At 39.2% G+C, this 17,452-nt stretch overlaps 1 protein-coding gene across 3 annotated transcripts; it reads right to left on the bottom strand.

Annotated features, from left to right (window-relative positions):
• Positions 1-4,871, bottom strand: fosb (FosB proto-oncogene, AP-1 transcription factor subunit). Of its 3 annotated transcripts, XM_087795720.1 has the most exons (6): positions 4,526-4,871; positions 4,226-4,413; positions 2,666-3,043; positions 2,240-2,347; positions 882-1,199; positions 1-712 (listed from the first exon to the last, which is right to left on the bottom strand). In XM_087795720.1, the coding sequence occupies exons 1-6, from the start codon at positions 4,587-4,589 to the stop codon at positions 647-649; spliced, it is 1,122 nt and encodes a 373-aa protein (XP_087651846.1). In that variant the 5' UTR covers positions 4,590-4,871; the 3' UTR covers positions 1-646. The 3 variants fall into 3 exon arrangements, with proteins under 3 accessions (XP_087651846.1, XP_087651845.1, XP_087651844.1); XM_087795719.1 differs by having other exon boundaries at positions 1-1,199; positions 2,696-3,043; XM_087795718.1 differs by having other exon boundaries at positions 1-1,199; positions 4,526-4,870.
• Between the last annotated feature and the right edge of the window lie 12,581 nt (positions 4,872-17,452).

Raw genomic sequence — 17,452 nt, 5'->3', positions numbered from 1 at the left:
TGTTAAGTTGAGAATCACTCTAGGTCCCAGGGGCTGGAGGGGGTCTTCGGACTCTCGGGGGTTGGAGACTTTAGAGAGAGAAACACAGAGACAGAAGAGGAGATGGCAGGATGGAAGAGGAATTATAAAAACGAACAAAGATGTGATTTTTTTTTTCAGATCCCCAACCTGCCAAAGTCCAAGCAGCACATGAAGAAGCAGCAGGAGGTCGAGGGAATGAAGGGGGTTAGCGGTGATGCTGCTGCCGCTCACAAGAAAAAGAAGCTCAACAGAAGGGTCCTCAGCCCCTGCTGCAGATTTGCACAAACACATCAAGCAATAAAAAAGGATGGAAACACCGAAGAAGAGACGGACAACAGAGGGAACAAGGTGGGGCTCTGGCGTTTTTTCTTTAGTTTTTTTTTTTTGGTGGATAATTTTCAACAACAAAAAACTCTTTGAGTCACGTTTGTTGTTCCAGTTCAAATACAGATGATTTTCTCTGAATAGTGCAACTATTAGTTCATATGGCTCTTTATCGGAACAACTAAGGAATCGAGTGCGTATACTGTGCGGGTCGGCCTTCTACCGGGGCCGACTCAAGGTGTGTGCGTGCAGATTAGTGAGTAACTATCAGTCAGTCAGAGCGCCAGCAGAGAGGGCGAGTTCAGGGAATCAGACGACTGCTCGCTACTGCTGTTCCTCTGGTTGGCACTGACCCCGCAGGCTCCCTCTGGGTAGGTGAACACAAATGAAGATGTGTATGAGGTGTTGTGGCTGCCAATGGCTGCATCGTCATGGTTACCACCACCACCACCACCACTACCACTGTTGCCTGCCATGATGCACGGCCCGTCGGGCGCCAGCGGACCGGGGCAAAAGAAAGAACTAGAGAACTCTACCTCCTGCATTAATCCTGGATGCGGCGCTCGCGGCTGCTGCTGCTGCTGCTGCTGCTGAAGTGGCAGTTGCGACTGCGAGGAGGCTGGATGGGCCGAGTAGGGCGGAGGAAGGTAAAAAGGGTCCTCCTTCATGGACAGACCCACGATGGAGACGGAGGGCTGTAAGGTGGACGAGCTCTGCTGGGGCTGCTCCTGGTAGTGGATTTTACAGTTGGGCTGGTGGGCTACCAGGACGAACTCCAGGCGCTCCTTCTCTTTCTGCAGCTCCGAGATCTCAGCCTCCAGCTCGGCCTTCTCCTCCTCCAGGACGTCGGTCTCCTGCGGACGGAGAGGGAAGGTGAGGTGGAGAGGTAGGTGGTGTAGGGGTAACGCCTTAAGTCTTTCCTCTGAAGCCAGCAGTTAATACTATTTTTTGTATGGTTCAAAAAGTGATCAATAATCAATGTTCACGTTTTTATCAGGATTTGAAGAATATTGTTTTTGGCCAAAGAGGCACTTCATATTAGCATAAAAAAGGAAACAGCTTACAATGCAAGCCAATTTATATCTTGTTGGGCATATGTGGGCAAATTTTTGATAATTTAAATGCCAGATAGTTTAAAAATATATATATGTCATCATTTTATTTCATTTATTTTATTCATTCTATTTTACACCAAAATAATTCTGTTTTTTGTTTTGTTTTCTTAAAAACTTCAACTTAACTCAGTTAATGTTTTCTGATTCTGATACAATAATCACTCTCTTGAAATGTAACAAACTTAAAACAGAGGTGGTCAAAATATCTCCTTCATTGTATTCATAAAAAAACACTATAATAAAATGTAAAAAAGTCTGAGTCTAACCTCTTTTTAAACACTACATTAAAATGTTTACTTTAAACAAAAAAAACTGGATCAGAAACATTCACAGTTTATCATGAACTGGTTTCATCAACACACAAGTATTTATCAGTAAGTTAGCGTCAGTACTTACTATCATAACATGCTTTTAAAATAAGATAATGTTGATTAAAAAGTAACTACAGTGACTTTTGACACTGTTTTTAGTTAGTTTGGTGAGACACAAATAAGATGTTCATGCCAGAGGTTGCAGCATGGAAACAAATTAATCCTTAGACTTCATAAGATAAGATAATGCTTCTTTCTTTCCACATTCGGTAAAAGTAAGATGCCAAGTATTTTGAATTGTTACAATTAGCATACACAGTAAAATAATAAAGACTGTTTCTACACTTATCCAAGGCTCTATAATTATCATCTTAAACGCTCCATCATTATATCCCACCCTTGAACAGACATGTCATTAGCATGAGGGCAAAGCATGTTATTATTGGCTGTAGTAGCATCAGATCCTACCGACTGCAGTCTGTCGGTGAGCTCGCGGCGGCGGTTCCTGCACTTGGCGGCGGCCAGTTTGTTTCTCTCTCTGCGAACGCGTCGCTTCTCTTCCTCCTCTGGAGTCAGCTGGAAAAATAGAAGAGGAGGGCAGAGTGGGCAGGTGAGAGGGTTTGTCTCCATACATGGAAATATGAAGTCACACAGTCGGGGAGGGTGATGGGGGTCACGTGTGCGATGTACTTGTTCTTGTAACTCACTCAGTTATAATGAAAAATAAACTTCCATGATGAAACTGAAGTGTTCTAAAAAGACGGTACTTACTCTTTAGCATGAATGTGATTGGATATTTACGATAAAAAATGGATTTATGTTTTAGCTTCATATCATCTGTGTGGGGGGTGCGGGGGTGGGTTTCATACATCCTTCTCAAGCACACACACTTACTAACACACCAACATCTCCATCTTCACTCACAGACTCCTCTCGAGTGCGGCGGCTACGGGTTCTGGACTGGCGAATGGGGCCCGGGGCCGGGCCCGGAGTGTCATCTGTTGGGGGGGTTAGGCCTAAAGAGTAACTGGTGCCCGGCATGTCGTACGGGTCGACCAGAGTGGAGGGCTGGGTCATGGTGGCGGTGCCCGTCGAGCAGCTCTGTCCAGAGGCCTGCGACGCCACCAGTGTCGGCTGGACCAACCACTGCAGGTCCTGGCTGCTGGTGATGGCGGTGACCGTCGGCACAAATGACCCGGGCATATCCGCGCCGAGACTGGTCCCAGGCCCGCTGCCCACAATGCTCAAGCCAGCTCCGGCTGGCCCACAATCCTAAAACGGTCCAAAGTTATGTTGTGCAAAACTCAAAGTAGCAAATGTGTTTGTCCAAAAAAGGTTGATTCAAATACTCAACAAAAGCAACAAACTGTTAAGATCAATTTGGTTTTGTTGCTTGTGGTCTACATCAGCTCTTTCGCTCACACTAAACTGGCAAAACTGTGAATAATTCTTAATAATTCCCCGCCAAAAACAATTTAATCAAAGTATATCTTGACAATATGGTGAGTTTTGATACTGTTGCTGACTAAAAAATTGCTCAATCATTTCCAAAAAAGGAGTATTTCATCTTAATATTATACATAAATATGTATATTTACATATTTACCATTTATTTACATTGCATGTATTTTATATATGTTTCCTTGAAATCGTTTAAACAATCTCATCGATTAATAATCGATTTTATCATTTGTTTTACTATTATCTTAATGTATTATTGTTTTAGTTATTCTAAATTCTAATTGTTCTTTATATTTGTACCACATGTCCTAATATGTGTACGTACTGCTGAAACAATATAAATGTCCCAGCTGTGGTAAGAATAAAGACTTATCAATCCATTAATAAACTGCTTTATCTTCAACAATTTAAACATTATATTTAAATATTACTTCGAAGACGTCCCTCTTATAAACAAATAATACTCGTTAACTTTTAAAAACACGTATTTATTTTTGAATATATTCTTACCATTTCTTATATATTTTATTTTAACGTTTGAACTTAAATTTAAATAATAAAATAAATAAAATAACTGTATTTGAAATCCCAAAACGATTATTGTGTTACAAGCATTTTTTAAGAAGCTAATAAACTACTAAATATAAAAGTATTCTATTGCGTGTTGACTCCGGAAAAAAAGCTAGAATAATGATAGGTTTACTTTTTTTTTTAAATGCTCGATCTCTCTCGACCAATGAGCGCCTTCGGCTGTCGCGCGGCTCCCCCTCCCTCCTCCCCCGTCACACCCACGGTGTTCCCCTTGGCAACGCAGAGGAACTCTCGAAAATAGAACCACGGTCTACGTCACAGCCAGTGTGTGTCGAGTGTGAGTGTGTAGGAGCGGTGGGCGGGGCTTAGGCCGTGTCACCGCTGCGGAGCGGGCACGTTGGTACCGGTACCGACAACTCCAATGTGAATTTAAACAGAATAAAGTGTTGTTTTTTTTTTTACCTGCGGAGCACTGGTGGTAGGCGGGCTCCCGAAGGAGTCCACGGAGGAAAGGTACTGAGACTCTAAGGACGGAGAGGAGCTTCCACGGGATCCGCTGTCTGGGTCGCCGGGGAACCCTTGGTACATCTCCCCGGGGGGACCGCGAGGAAACAGGGGGCCCGCAGAGACCGACGGCAGCAGGAGGTCACCTGGAGCCAAACATTAAAAAAAAAGTGTGTCTAAGACTTTTCATGACATTTTTTCCCCTGAAATACAACATTGATCGACACTATTTTTAAAATCATTTTTAAAGAGACTTACCGCTAAAACACTGTTTGTTGGTTCCCGACGAGTTGTTCTTAATTTCTTTCCAAAAAAGTTGCATGAAGAAGTTTAATCCGGATCCGTTTGTTTCAGAGGCGCACGCGTCCTACATGTAGTCCTGTGTCTGCGGGTACAATCCTCGGGTCCGTCTCTGTCGTTCGGAGGTTCAAGTACAGATCCATAGGAACCCCGGTGGTTGTAGGTTTTACGGTGTAAAGTGGCAGATTTGGTCTTATGAATGAAGCCATCCTCTCTAGTACAACCGAGCCATCTGTGGCTCCGCCTCGGAGTTCCGCTGACGTACATGCCCATATTTGTGCTGTTGTGTTTGGTCTCCTTGGTGACGTGAAGGGATTCCCTCTGAAACACAGAAGCTGCTTCGGATAATAATAGACGATTTCAAATATATATATAACTTGTGAATTTTACACTCGCAGTTTAAGGCAGAAATATCTCGCCGTCTATATTTGAAAGTAACATTTTAGGAAAAAAATTGAATTTCAGTTTTGACTTTCGGAACAATTTCCAGAGTTTCTAATACGTCACCAAAGAGAAACGCATACGGCTATGGGAAACTTTTAAACTGTGAAGTCAAGTGGTTAAAAAAAAACAACACTTGGGTAGGATCATTTTTATTTAAAAAACAACAAAATAAACAATTTAAGCGACTTTGTGGCCCGATTACTAAATGACAAATTTGACTCAAAAAATATGTTACAATTATAATACTCTGTATTTATATACACACACACACAGAAAAAGATATTCCACTTATACTATGTGCCCACTGCAGTCAGACTATTTTTATTTGTATAGCGCCTTTCTAGACCAGGGTCACAAAGCGCTGAAACAATCAAAACAATATTCAATAAAGTATATATTTTAAAGATCAAGATAAAACTGATAACACAACAGGAGTTCCAGAAAATCAAGGAAAAGCCTGAACAGGAACAGTCAGTAGATTCTGATCCAATTTTTGTTGTACTCTTATAGTTTTAATTGTATTTATTTTTTTATTTTACTTGTATTTATATTATGAATGTTTTGATATTTTAATGTGTACTCTATGTCTTAATGTAATGTATATGTATGGGGGACGAATAAATGTGTATAAATAAATTAATGACCCGAACATCTTAAAATTGTATTTATACTCTCCATGAATATTAATAAAACATAATTTTAATACATCCCATATAAAAGTACAAATAATTTTTAGTTCATTAAAAAAAGAAAAAAAGTTTTGTGTATATGTTTCCTTGCTAAATAGTTAAATAATTAAATTAATAAATTAGTAATGTTAAGACACGGTCAAGTGATTCGGAATCACGGGTCAGAAGTGCAGGGACACCCTGAAGAGAAGGTTCTCAGGACACACCCTATCAGGGGGGAAAGCCCTTTTCTCCACTTGTGTTGACAACTCTCAGGTTACCGACTGACAACTGGATGTTAAAGCAAGTGGCCCTAGTCGGGAGAGCGAACCCGGCCCCAGATCAGTGGGCAGCGAGTGACGGAAATGATCAGCTGTCGTTACAAACACCCGACGGTCACACACACATGATTCACGAACACACACACCAGTGGGAATGTGGCAGGTGGGAGTTGGTTAAACGTGGCGGGTCCAGCAGGAGACGAGTGTGATGTCAAACCTGATCTGTGAGGGTTTTTAAAAAGGAGTAGGGGGGGTAGATTCGTGTACAGGCGTCAGTAAAAGGGAAGAGAAAAACGAATTATTAGTCACAGAAATAACGTCAGAGACGAGGACTCACGGAGGACGCCATGTCCCAACCGGCTTGCCGTAAGCAGCGCGGGGACGCGATGACTAAACCTCAATAACCGGCGTTAATTGATCGAAAACGCGTAAATGAAGTCCTGGTAACGATCTGAAATACGAACTGGAAGAATCCGATGACTTTAAATGAAACGACAATATAGTAGAGAGGAAGTGCGGGGCTCATGTTAGCATTAGCATGCTCGGCTACAGGAAGTGTTTACTGAGAAATATCACTAAAGATACATTTAACTTTAACTTTACATAACCCAGCAGATACTTGACCAAACAGGGATGTGTGTCTTACATGTGCCAATAAGTCCAGAGCAAACGTTTAACGCCATATGCTGTGTGTATACATGTATGTGTGTGTGTAGCGTTCTGTCGCTATGGTAACGCCGTCGGCTGTGACGTAAGCGCGTATAACTGTGACTTTTTGTTTTGTCGCTTAGCAACCGGTTCTGAAAAAAAGAGACACGGTAGCAGAAGAATACAATATGGATTCCGGATTGATCGGATTTATTCCAGTTTTTAAAAAAACAACTCTTGCGTTATCTACTCCCAGAGAGGAATGTTTAATGCGTTTCCAACATTCAATGTTTATTTTTGTTTGCGTGGTTCTCGAGGAAGTTCAGCATCCGATTCTATTTACCTTGTCTGGGTCTAATATTTAAACGATTTTATTTGATTTTATTATTCAATTGAAATACTTTAAGGCTGATGTACTGCGTCGGATCTTGTACATATTTCCAATTTAAAAGGCTTCTCGGGTCTAAATGTAAAAGGTTTATAATTCAATTAAAATATTTTATAAATAATAATGTATTGCCCATAAGAAAATATGTGATACATTGTGTGCACTGTAACACTGACTGGTGTTCAGTATCTCAACCGGTTCTTGGCCCAAGTACTGTAACTGGGGTAGACTTTTAAACCCCTTTGACCCATTGAATAATTAATAGATAAAATATTTATCAAATAATATACTGTGTTTATCAGACTTCAAATTCTACTTAAGTTATTTATTGTTTCATGTTTTGACACAATAAACAATAAACAATAAAAATGTTATCTTGATCTTTTTAATATATATATATTTTTTTTATTGTTTAAGCGCTTTGTGACCCTGGTCTAGAAAAGTTCTATATAAATATAAATTACTTACTTACTTACATATGAATAACAAAGTAACTGCATAAGGTTTTTTTTTTTACGTGAGTTACATTTCTATTTTAGCCTAGTGCATGTCATTTGAATCATAGCACAGGTTAAAAGTAAAGCTAAGATTTGAACAAGCTAAGCAAATATGTAGAGTAGATAGTTAAATATAAAGGAAAAGGGTATAATATTGAATGATCAATAGTCTTTATAACTAAATAACTAACAAGCATTCCTACTTATGAAGTTGCTCATAACTCCTTAGTTTCATTACCAAGTATCTAAGTAAAAAGTTATTTAAGCACTTCATAATAAACATCATAAAAGCAGCCGAGAACAAGTGGTCTTGAAAATATGAACTGTTTTCAAATGATCAATACGTCTTCGAACATGAAGTATACTGTTAATCATGCAGTGTCTGGTTCAAACTGAAACCTTGACTAAAATAAGCTACTATGGGAATGATATGTTGTTTACAAAGTTAAGTAAATAAACTCGTGCCTTGTATAAACAAAAACTATGTTGTCTAATTCCTTTTCTGTGCTTTGTTTTGGTTGTCTCTGTCTCTTAGCATATTTTCGGGAAGTCTGTAAATCGCAGCCTGCTCGTGAGGCCTGCCCCTGTTTCCTTCTGGGAGGTTGGCCATGTTTGCTCTGTCCTTCCCCATAATAATGTTGCCAGGCAACAGCGAGTTCTCGGGCCCGTCCCATTCCTAACTGTTGTCTACACCCATGCCGAGATGCATGTCCCAACATTGCATAACTTTCAACTCTCCGCCCCACTCAGAGAAATCTGATCAGTCATGACTTTTCCTCGTGCTTTGTCTGTTCAGACAGCAGAGAAAGTTTAAATGTTGCAAAGTAGACTGTTTCTGAAAAAGAAAAAACGATGCTTGATTCGAGACAGATATCCCACAAAGCTGTTCCAACATTTAATGGGAGGGTTTTTTTCTGCGCTCGTAAGGTTTTTATAACACAGCTTGCATTCCTTGACTGCTGTAAATCGACTTTTGCAACATGAACACACTATACAGACAGACATAAACAAGAGTTGAAACAAAGTCTTTTTGGTACTTTTTTTTTTTTAAACCTAATTAGAGACAAGGTTCCATCTTCTTGCCAGAAAATATAGGTCAAGTCTTCAATTCCCTGCTCACAACACAGGAGCTGTTGTTGGTTTAGTTTCCACTGCAGCACAAACCAGTTTCTTTAGTTACCTGTGACATCCCTATTCCTGGTCATTTTATCTTGCTAAGGTTGACAGGGCAGGGAACTATTAGAAACATCTAAGGCAGGAAAAGGGTGCTGGTAGAACGCATGCTGCACTATAAACAGAACAAGAATCCTGCATGAAGTCAATTATTCAAAAAACCAGACAAGAAATCCTTGTACTGGCCTCACCAGTTACAACAACAACAACAACAAGTTTACAGATATTTTTATGATCGCCAACGGGCAGTTTGTTTTACAGCTAACAGCACAAACAACAACAAACATAAAGAGTCGTACCGAAGTCACAATAGGAGCAAACACATTTTCTTCTCCAAGCGAAAACCTTTGTCTTACAGGGAACATAAGTAAATAACTACATAGTTTATTGTTACTTAAATAAGTGTAAATGAGTGGTACAGAATTTCTTGCCGCAGGCAAACAGGCAATTAAAGACAGCCTCTTTAACCCTTGTGTTATCCCTGGGTCAAGGTGACGCAGAGGGCCCAGAAAAAAAATGTGTTTCAGGAATCCCTTGTGTTGTCTCAAGGTCAAGGTGAACGACCTCCAACACTGCGTATGTACGGGAGCCAGGGAGGTCGTTCACTTTGACCCAGAGACAACACGAGGAATACCACGAACATATTTGTTTTTGGGCTAGCGGGTCACATTGACCCAGAGATAACACAAGGGGTTAAAACCAAAACCATGGTCCTCATGGAAATGTCCCATTCATGTTCGAGGCGAGACTCTATTCCATCTGAAGGAGTTGAAGTATCTAAGGTATTGTATACAAACGAGAGAATGATGGAGTCTGAGATGGACCGTCGGATCAGGGCAGTGTTCTCAGTCATGGAGTCTTTGTATGATCTGTTGAGATGTGATGAAAGAGCTGAGCCAAAAGCTAATGCATATCTATGTTCCTTCTCTCATCCATGGTCACAAACAAAGAACAACTACTAAGTGGTTAAAATATTTTGAGTCTGGACTTTTACTTATGTCCATAGGGAGGAGACCTTGGGGCAGACCCAGGACACAGATTGGTGTTCCCCCAAAAGGAGGAGAGGTTTCTGGGGAGTGGGAAGATGATGACTGATTCATCCTCCCTTTCCTGTATCCATCCGTCTGTCCATCTGTCCGTTCATACATCTATCCAACGAATATTTTCTGCTTATACAACATGTACAGCTAGAAGGTTTCAGAACTACACACCTGAACAAACTTCAACTGGCGCCTCACCTTGCGAATGAGTTTTAACTCAGAGCCACTCATGCGTGACCAAACTCCCCACCCTTCCTATCCATACACGACGGCGATTACATCGATGAAATGGTAAAATCGGGAGCTTTGTCCGTCTTGTCTGTGAAAATCCTCAAACCCTCCTGCTCTAAGCACGTCATTGTAAAGGTTCAAAGCGTATGTTTCTTTCCGACGCTTGTGTAACTTAAGCCTCGGCTTGCTTTGCTTACACAAGGACTGGATACACTGGCAAGTCGCACCGACGTTCCTCATCCAAGCACAAAGATCACATACAATCCCTTCATGGATACAATGGAAAATTCCCATGACCTCTCCGGACCAATGTGAGGGTGAGGACCTTTTGGCAAACATCCTCTCTGCGCTTTTATTCCACATTGTTTTTGAAGAACTGCAGTGTTTGTTTTGTGTAACTGTTTATTAGACAACATGCATGACAGTCATGTAACAGAACATACTTGAAAAGAGTCACATGGTACAGCGGTTTGTCACTTTTGCCAAGCATTAATTACTTTTTGGACTTAAATATATTTCTTGAATGATATCATATCATATCGGTATAAATATGATATGTGTATTATTTATATTTTTGTAGTTTTACAATATATTCTGTATGAAATCCTCCAGGCTATCATCACTCACAGCGTCAGATGCGGTGAGTGAACCCATGAACGTCAGCAGTGAGGTGAGGTGAGGCGACTGGATGGATCTATTGTATCATGCACTGCATGGGAGTCGGGCACCAAGAGTGAAATGGAATCAGTGGGTTTTCAGTGATGGGCATTCTCTGAGTCAGACACATGCAGCGCGTCAATCCTAGCCTACTTTCACCAGGATCGCTGCCAGTCACCGAGGCAGAGTGCCAGAGAGAGGGAGGATCAAGTGGTCGAGGGCGGGGAGGGAATGCGGATGAGATCAGAAGTGGAAAGTAACCCACTGTTTAGCCAGATAAGAACCATGTTGAGGTAATGAGCGCTGGGTTCAAACATTCTCTGCGTTTTGACCAACATTTCCTCTGATGAAATCTTAAATGACAGAAACATTTTTTCCCAGCGTGAGCCGCCAGAGGAAATGACACACTGTCGTTTTCCCAGACTGTGTGAACAGAAGCCCGACTGGATCCAGCCATTAGGAAATATTAACCGCTGCATACCACCAATGAGCTCAGTCTGTTTACAAGTGTTAGAAACTAGGAAGAAAACTTTGAAGGCATAAAGTAAACTATTCCATGATGACCACTCAAGTGTCACGATGATGTTACCACTAATACTTTATTTAGTAAATATAGAACCTAAAACATCAATACTTTACCCGTTGTCTACATTTACACATTTTATCTGTTACTCAATTGCAATATAACAATGACAAATAAACACAAAATATCTTTATTTAGAACTTTGTTTGATCTTTATCTTTGTGTTTTTTCTTTGGTGAGAAATGTGTATTATTTATCTAAATAAGCAAGAATAGACCCTATTTGGTCTTAAAAATGTGCATTAACTGAAAAATTAAAGTTAACGAAAAATTTCGAATGAATTAAAAAGACTTGACTCACAAATTTGTTCTAAAACTTTGACTTATACTTCATAAAATGTTCAAATTTATTCTGTAAGGTGACTCACTCCATTTTCAATTTGTATTTATCCTCTTTGTCTAAGTATGTAAGTAAGTAAGTAAGTAATAGTTGTTTGTAAAGCGCCTTTCTAGACCAGGCTCAGAAAGCGCTTTAACAATCAAAAACAATACACAGTTAAAATATATACTTTAAAAGATCAAGACACATAAGACAAACACAGGAGTCCCAGGAAATCAAGGAAAAGTCTGCACAAATAAAAATGTCTTACGATGTTTCTTGAAGGAGTCAGTAGATCATCAAACACAGAGACAGAGGAAGATCGTTCCAAAGCTTAGGAGCAACAGCCTGGAAGGATTTCTCTCCTCTGGTCCTGAAGTGTGTTCAGGAACCATCAGTAGATTCTGATCCATAGACCTCAGAGCCCGAGCTGGAGTGTAAGGCTGGATCAGATCACTGATGTAAGGAGGAGCCTGACCATGAATAGTTGTGAAAGCAAGTGTATGCACAGACATCCTGGTTAAATTAGGTTCTAAGATTTGTTATGAGACAAAATTCTATTATGTATAATTCTTAAATGTAATTATGAGACGTGATCAAACCCTCATATTAGATAGAAATACGCTGTAAAACTGATAAAGATGGGAGTGTTTGTTGAAGGAGGACAGACGTGAAGGGGAAAATAATAAAAGAGTGAAAAGACATCCTACTCAGACTTGAACCTCTTAAAGAACATATAAATACATTGTTTCACATTGATTGATAAATTATTGGTCCTTTGTTTAAGTTTGAAAAGCTGTTATTTTTTTGTAGACGATAACATGGACATGCATGGGGATCTTGTATCTGGTGCGCTTCAGTGTTCCATTGCATTACTCTTGTAACCAAACGGCTTGTTCATCCCTTCATCTTTACTTTAGATTTTACTTATTTCCTGTTGTCCTCATGTCCCCTCTCAAACTCGTACATCCCTAAAAACATCCTAAAAATCGTCCGACACGAGGCTCTGCGTGACATTTAGGAACAATTTGTTGACGAATCATTAGATAGAACGGAAATGTCCTTCCCAGTGGGGGAGATGTCTTTGAGGAAAATACCTACTATTTTCATTTTTAACTGAGGTATGAATAATTTCCCCACCTGCTGAGAAACCTGAATGCCAAGTTTATTATTCCCCCACACGCTCTCTCCCTGTTCCCTTGTTTTCTCTCCAGAAATTTCATCTCATCTTTTTGCTTGCAGCCCCTCATCCTCCTTTCTTATATAAGGACTGCCCTATTTTTCAGGGTGCTGTAAGAGGAAGAAATAAAGTGAGTGAGTGGGTGAGGAACACCGGTGAAAGGTGGAAATGAAAGGGAAGGTAGAGGGGTTGAGAAGAAGACTGTGTACGCATGTGTCCTTGTCTTCCCCCTCACCTCTCCGGCTTTCTCCGCCTACACAGCTTTCTTTCAGATCTCCGGCCGGACCTGTATGATGGTCATAATTAAACCACTGCTGCGTATAGAGCATTTATTGCTCTACAATTTATCGTCCACAACAATTACAAACCTCATGTTAACTCAAAGACAGGCCTCAAGGCTTACGCAATAATGCCCCCCTGATGGGTGGTTCATTTAGTACGATTTATTGAGTCTACAACGAACTTGCGCCTGGAAGATATGCAGTAAGTGAAGTCATTCACAGAGAGAAGGTTCTTATTTCATACTTGGACCAGACGTGAAACCCTTTTACAGATGAGAATCATGGTCTCAGAGGGAAAGATTCTAATCCTTACTTCACCTGGAAGACCCAACAACAGGCGTCCAATTAGGGCTGACCTGCAAATGTATTTACAAGTCCAATGTCAATCTATTTAGATACTTTATTGATCCAAATATAGGAAATTAATTTCTCTGTGGTATTATCTATTTTTAAAATGTTATCCGGTGCCAAACGTTGGTCTGTCCTCACGACACATCTTTGCCAAATGATTTTCCCGGATTTGCTGGTGAGCCATTATTAATAGCCTCAGATTCTTGGTGAAAGGGAGGTGAGCGGGTATCTGTGAGAACACCTCCCTTTTCACCAAGAATCTGAGGCTATTAATAATGGCTCAACTACAAATATATACAGTTTATATATATATATATATATATATATATATTGTGAAAGGGAGTTTTCATGGCTGACCCAAAAGCAGACAAAGTAAAAAAAATAAGAGTAAAAAATTAAATAAATAAAACAAACAAAAATCAAAAATTCTAGTCAAAACTGAAAACTGCCAAAAACTCAAAAAACGAAACTAAGCTTTCAAAGTAAACTCACTTACAACAAGGAACTGAAGGTGTGTCTCAGATCGCATACCTAAACTTAGTATTTTTTGTGTGTCTCAATTCTTAGTTTGCGAACTGTAGTGTGCCACACTAAATTGGCGTAGTAAAACGCCCACAAAACTGAGTAAGGAAACTTTCTACCCTTGACGGCTGCCATCTTAGTGACATAGAGAAGACTTAGTGATTTTACCACAAAACAACAACAATAATAACACAATGAAACACAAGTTAATAACTTGTTTCAATTGGCGAAAAGTGCTGTCTAGTGTCGTCGGTAGTGTTCCAACTTCCGGTTGAGGTCTGACCCTGGATCCAAAATGTACATTGATGATGATTTTTCTGGCGATTCAATCTTGTTTACCATAACCACACCCACTCTGCTGTGATTGGTCAAGCTTCAACGTTGGTCACTACAGACCTCCACCTCAAGTGGCCTCATTGTATAAACAAAGCGGGGTGTGATTACAGCTGGATGGAGGAGAAGTGAAGCCATTATTACATCATAATGGACTCCGCTCTCATAACCTCTTGTTCGCCAGGATTTCAGACAAGGGAGAACTTTATAAAGTAATAACTTCATCATGATGAGGGACTTACATCTTTTAGAGGAAGATTCAACATTTAAAATATGGGAGTGAGTCAGGAGTTTCACATTAGTTGCCCTTTAATATTTTCTCGGTTTTCCATAATTGTCAAAAGAAAAGAATGTAACTGTTTCTCTGTCTTTTTTTATTGTTACTGGATGGTTAAGTTGAGTATAACAAAATAATATCATAAAGTATGTCTTCTCAAAGGGATGTAACATTTCTACCTGAGACTTTCGCTTCTGTAGCTTGAAGAAACAGCTTCATTGTAAAAGCTAGAACCATCACAGCGTTACAGTGCGGTATTCTAAATTGCGTTGGGAAAGTTTTTTAAAACAAGAAATATTGCTTTTATTGAAAAAAAAGAACAACATAACAGAGCAAAGAACAGAGCTATGGAACCTAATAATTCCTGAAGGCCAGCTTTTCATAATGATGTCAAGCCGTGGGCCGGTCAGTACCTCTGCTACTACTTCCTGTTCAATATCGGGTAAACATTTGCGTTGGGTGTTTGCTTTATGTGAATATTTTTCAGTCCATTTGTCACTTCAGTTTTCCATGTTAAGTTGATAGCGTTCTGCTAAATAAAAAGGACCGAACGTGTGAACGGGACTTCAACATTCAATTGTGGAATAAAGGACATCATTCAATGATCCAAATTTGATTTAAAAATTATATTTTCAATGAAAAACGTCATTGTTAGACATGGATAAATTGTCCATCTTGTTGGTCAAATGACATTGAAGAATATTATTCTAATAACCAGCAGTTTATTCATACATTTGACAGCTTTATGTGCTTATATAATGGACCAGGCATCCGTGTAATTGTCATAATATTTTTTGACTTGTTTTATGTCAAAAATAAAAAGTCATATAAAATAATATATCTTTAGTTTGAGCTCTGGCAAAAAGTGACATAAAGGAGGGAGAATATGCTGAAGTATTTTCAACCATCGGTTTATTAAACATAATCACCACCATAAATACACGCCACCTCCTTTCAGAGTCTGAGCTCTGACGACTGAGATAGTACTGCTCATCAAATTTATGCGTGAGCAAGCTCTGGCTAAATTTGCAACCACAGCGCTGACTTACGCAATCCAGCCCCCCCCCCCCCCCTCCCATCTTCACAGAGGCTTTAAATCTCAGCTTCCAAACCATCCCAGATCCCTCCTCCACACTATACAATACTGCTCCAGGGCTATTTCTGTGATGCCCCCTCCCATCCCTCCGCCATGAAACCAAAATACCAGCACCTCCAAGAACAGACGCCCGGCCCTGACAAAGCATCATCACATCCCACGGGACAGCTGGGGGGGGAGGAGGAGAGGAAAAGAGAGGGATGGAGAGTTGCTGGAGCAGGTGGAGAGGGATGAGCAAAGCCAATGTCAACAGAGCAAAGCTGAGACGAAATAAGGGATGAGCGAGGGAGGAGGGCCGTCAGTGATCAACAAACTGATGGAAGAACTGAGGATGATGAAGGATAAATCTAAAATAATAGTGTCGAGGGTTATATTTAATTTAAATTGGGGATAATAATAAAATAATTAAAAAAAAAAAAATTAGTAATATAGCATATAAATATATACTTTTTTACAAGATATATAAGTAAGTAAGTTATTTATATTTATAGAGCGCTTTTCTAGACCAGGGTCACAAAGCGCTCAAACAATCAAAACAATACTCAATAAATATATACTTAAAAAGTCAAGATAATACTCAGAACAACACAGGAGTTCCAGAAAATCAAGGAAAAGTCTTACGATTTTTTTTGAAGGAGTCGGTCCATCAAGCAGAAAGAGAGAGATATATGTATATATACACTTTATTTGTATTAATTAATTTGGTATGTAGAATTAATAAGATAATTAATATGCTATATGTTCGAATATATAATTTGTAGATATTTGATGAGGTTTTTTCCCAATTGACTCTTATTTACATATAAAAATGATAGTTTTGCTCATATATAATAGAAAGAGATGAACTTCTTATTTCTGACAACTTTATCAAGCAGTGGTGAAGTTGTCTCCCTCAGATTAGATGACGTAAACCTAGATATTGTACTTCCTCAATTTCCATTAGCCGGCCTGATCACTTTCTGTTTTGGAGAAATGGTGCTTTTGACTTGCTTTCCACTTTGTAAATTTAGTAAATCGAACATGATAAACAGTTTTTCGTTTTCAAGCACAATAGTCAAATGTCATGCGTGAAGTCTTTTTTCAGAAATATAGAAGTGGAAAAAGTTGACTTAGCTGTGTTTACTAGCTGATAGTAGCTAGCACTGGTTTGCTGGAAGAATTAAAAATAAAAACTGTTCAATGAAATGATCAGTTTTTTTCAAATGTAAAAATTGTATTATCCTGATGGTGTACACTTAAACTAAAATCCAATGTTACCAAATACATTTTAATAAGTAAAGTTTAGTGAAATAGAGAGATAGATAGTTCAGCCTAGAACTGTTAGCTAGCAGCAGATAATAAACACAGAGCTAACTCAAGCAGTACAATTTTTGACTTACATAGTTTATTACATTTAAAACCTATTAAGGTGAAGATCATTTAAAAAAAAAAAAATGTTTGCGGTTGATATATTCAGTTATTATTCAAAGGGAAGTAATGAGTGAAAAACACAAATTCTCATTTCCAACTTTCTCTTCTGTATCATCAGAAACAGAAACTTGTATTGCCAGCGTTGTAAACACAACACTATATTTGTTGTTGTGTCAGTACTGAATAAAAGAATGAAATAAGAAAACACACAAAATAAGTGATGGAAAAAACCAACCAAGCACCAAGGCAGCAATTCTGCTGTGCCTATCATTAATATTCAATTAAATTCATAGCATTTAATTGGATTTAAAATAATTGTCAGGCGAATTTCTTCAAATAATATCTGACACAACAGAGGAAGAATGAAAGATTAAAGCGTGTTGAGAGTCAATTTATCGCCTGCTGCTCAACAGGGTGCAGTGAGCTTTAAAGATGGTGCTGACGTTATTGAATGAATCATGGAAGCATCAAACGTGTCAGAGGAATTCAAAATTCAAAAACAAAAGT

Source organism: Callionymus lyra, chromosome 7 (genome assembly GCF_982586985.1).
Source record: "Callionymus lyra chromosome 7, fCalLyr1.hap1.1, whole genome shotgun sequence".
Taxonomy (NCBI): Eukaryota; Metazoa; Chordata; class Actinopteri; order Syngnathiformes; family Callionymidae; genus Callionymus; species Callionymus lyra.
This window is presented reverse-complemented; position numbering and strand designations above follow the sequence as displayed.

Excerpts from the sequence above, each read along its gene's own strand:
- fosb (XM_087795718.1), bottom strand. The coding sequence starts at position 4,589 with ATGCAACTTTTTTGGAAAGAAATTAAGAACAACTCGTCGGGAACCAAC. Across the intron at positions 4,414-4,525 it reads CAACAAACAGTGTTTTAGCG|GTGACCTCCTGCTGCCGTCG; the intron begins GTAAGTCTCTTT and ends GTTTGGCTCCAG. Across the intron at positions 2,348-2,665 it reads ATGGAGATGTTGGTGTGTTA|CTGACTCCAGAGGAGGAAGA; the intron begins GTAAGTGTGTGT and ends CTATTTTTCCAG.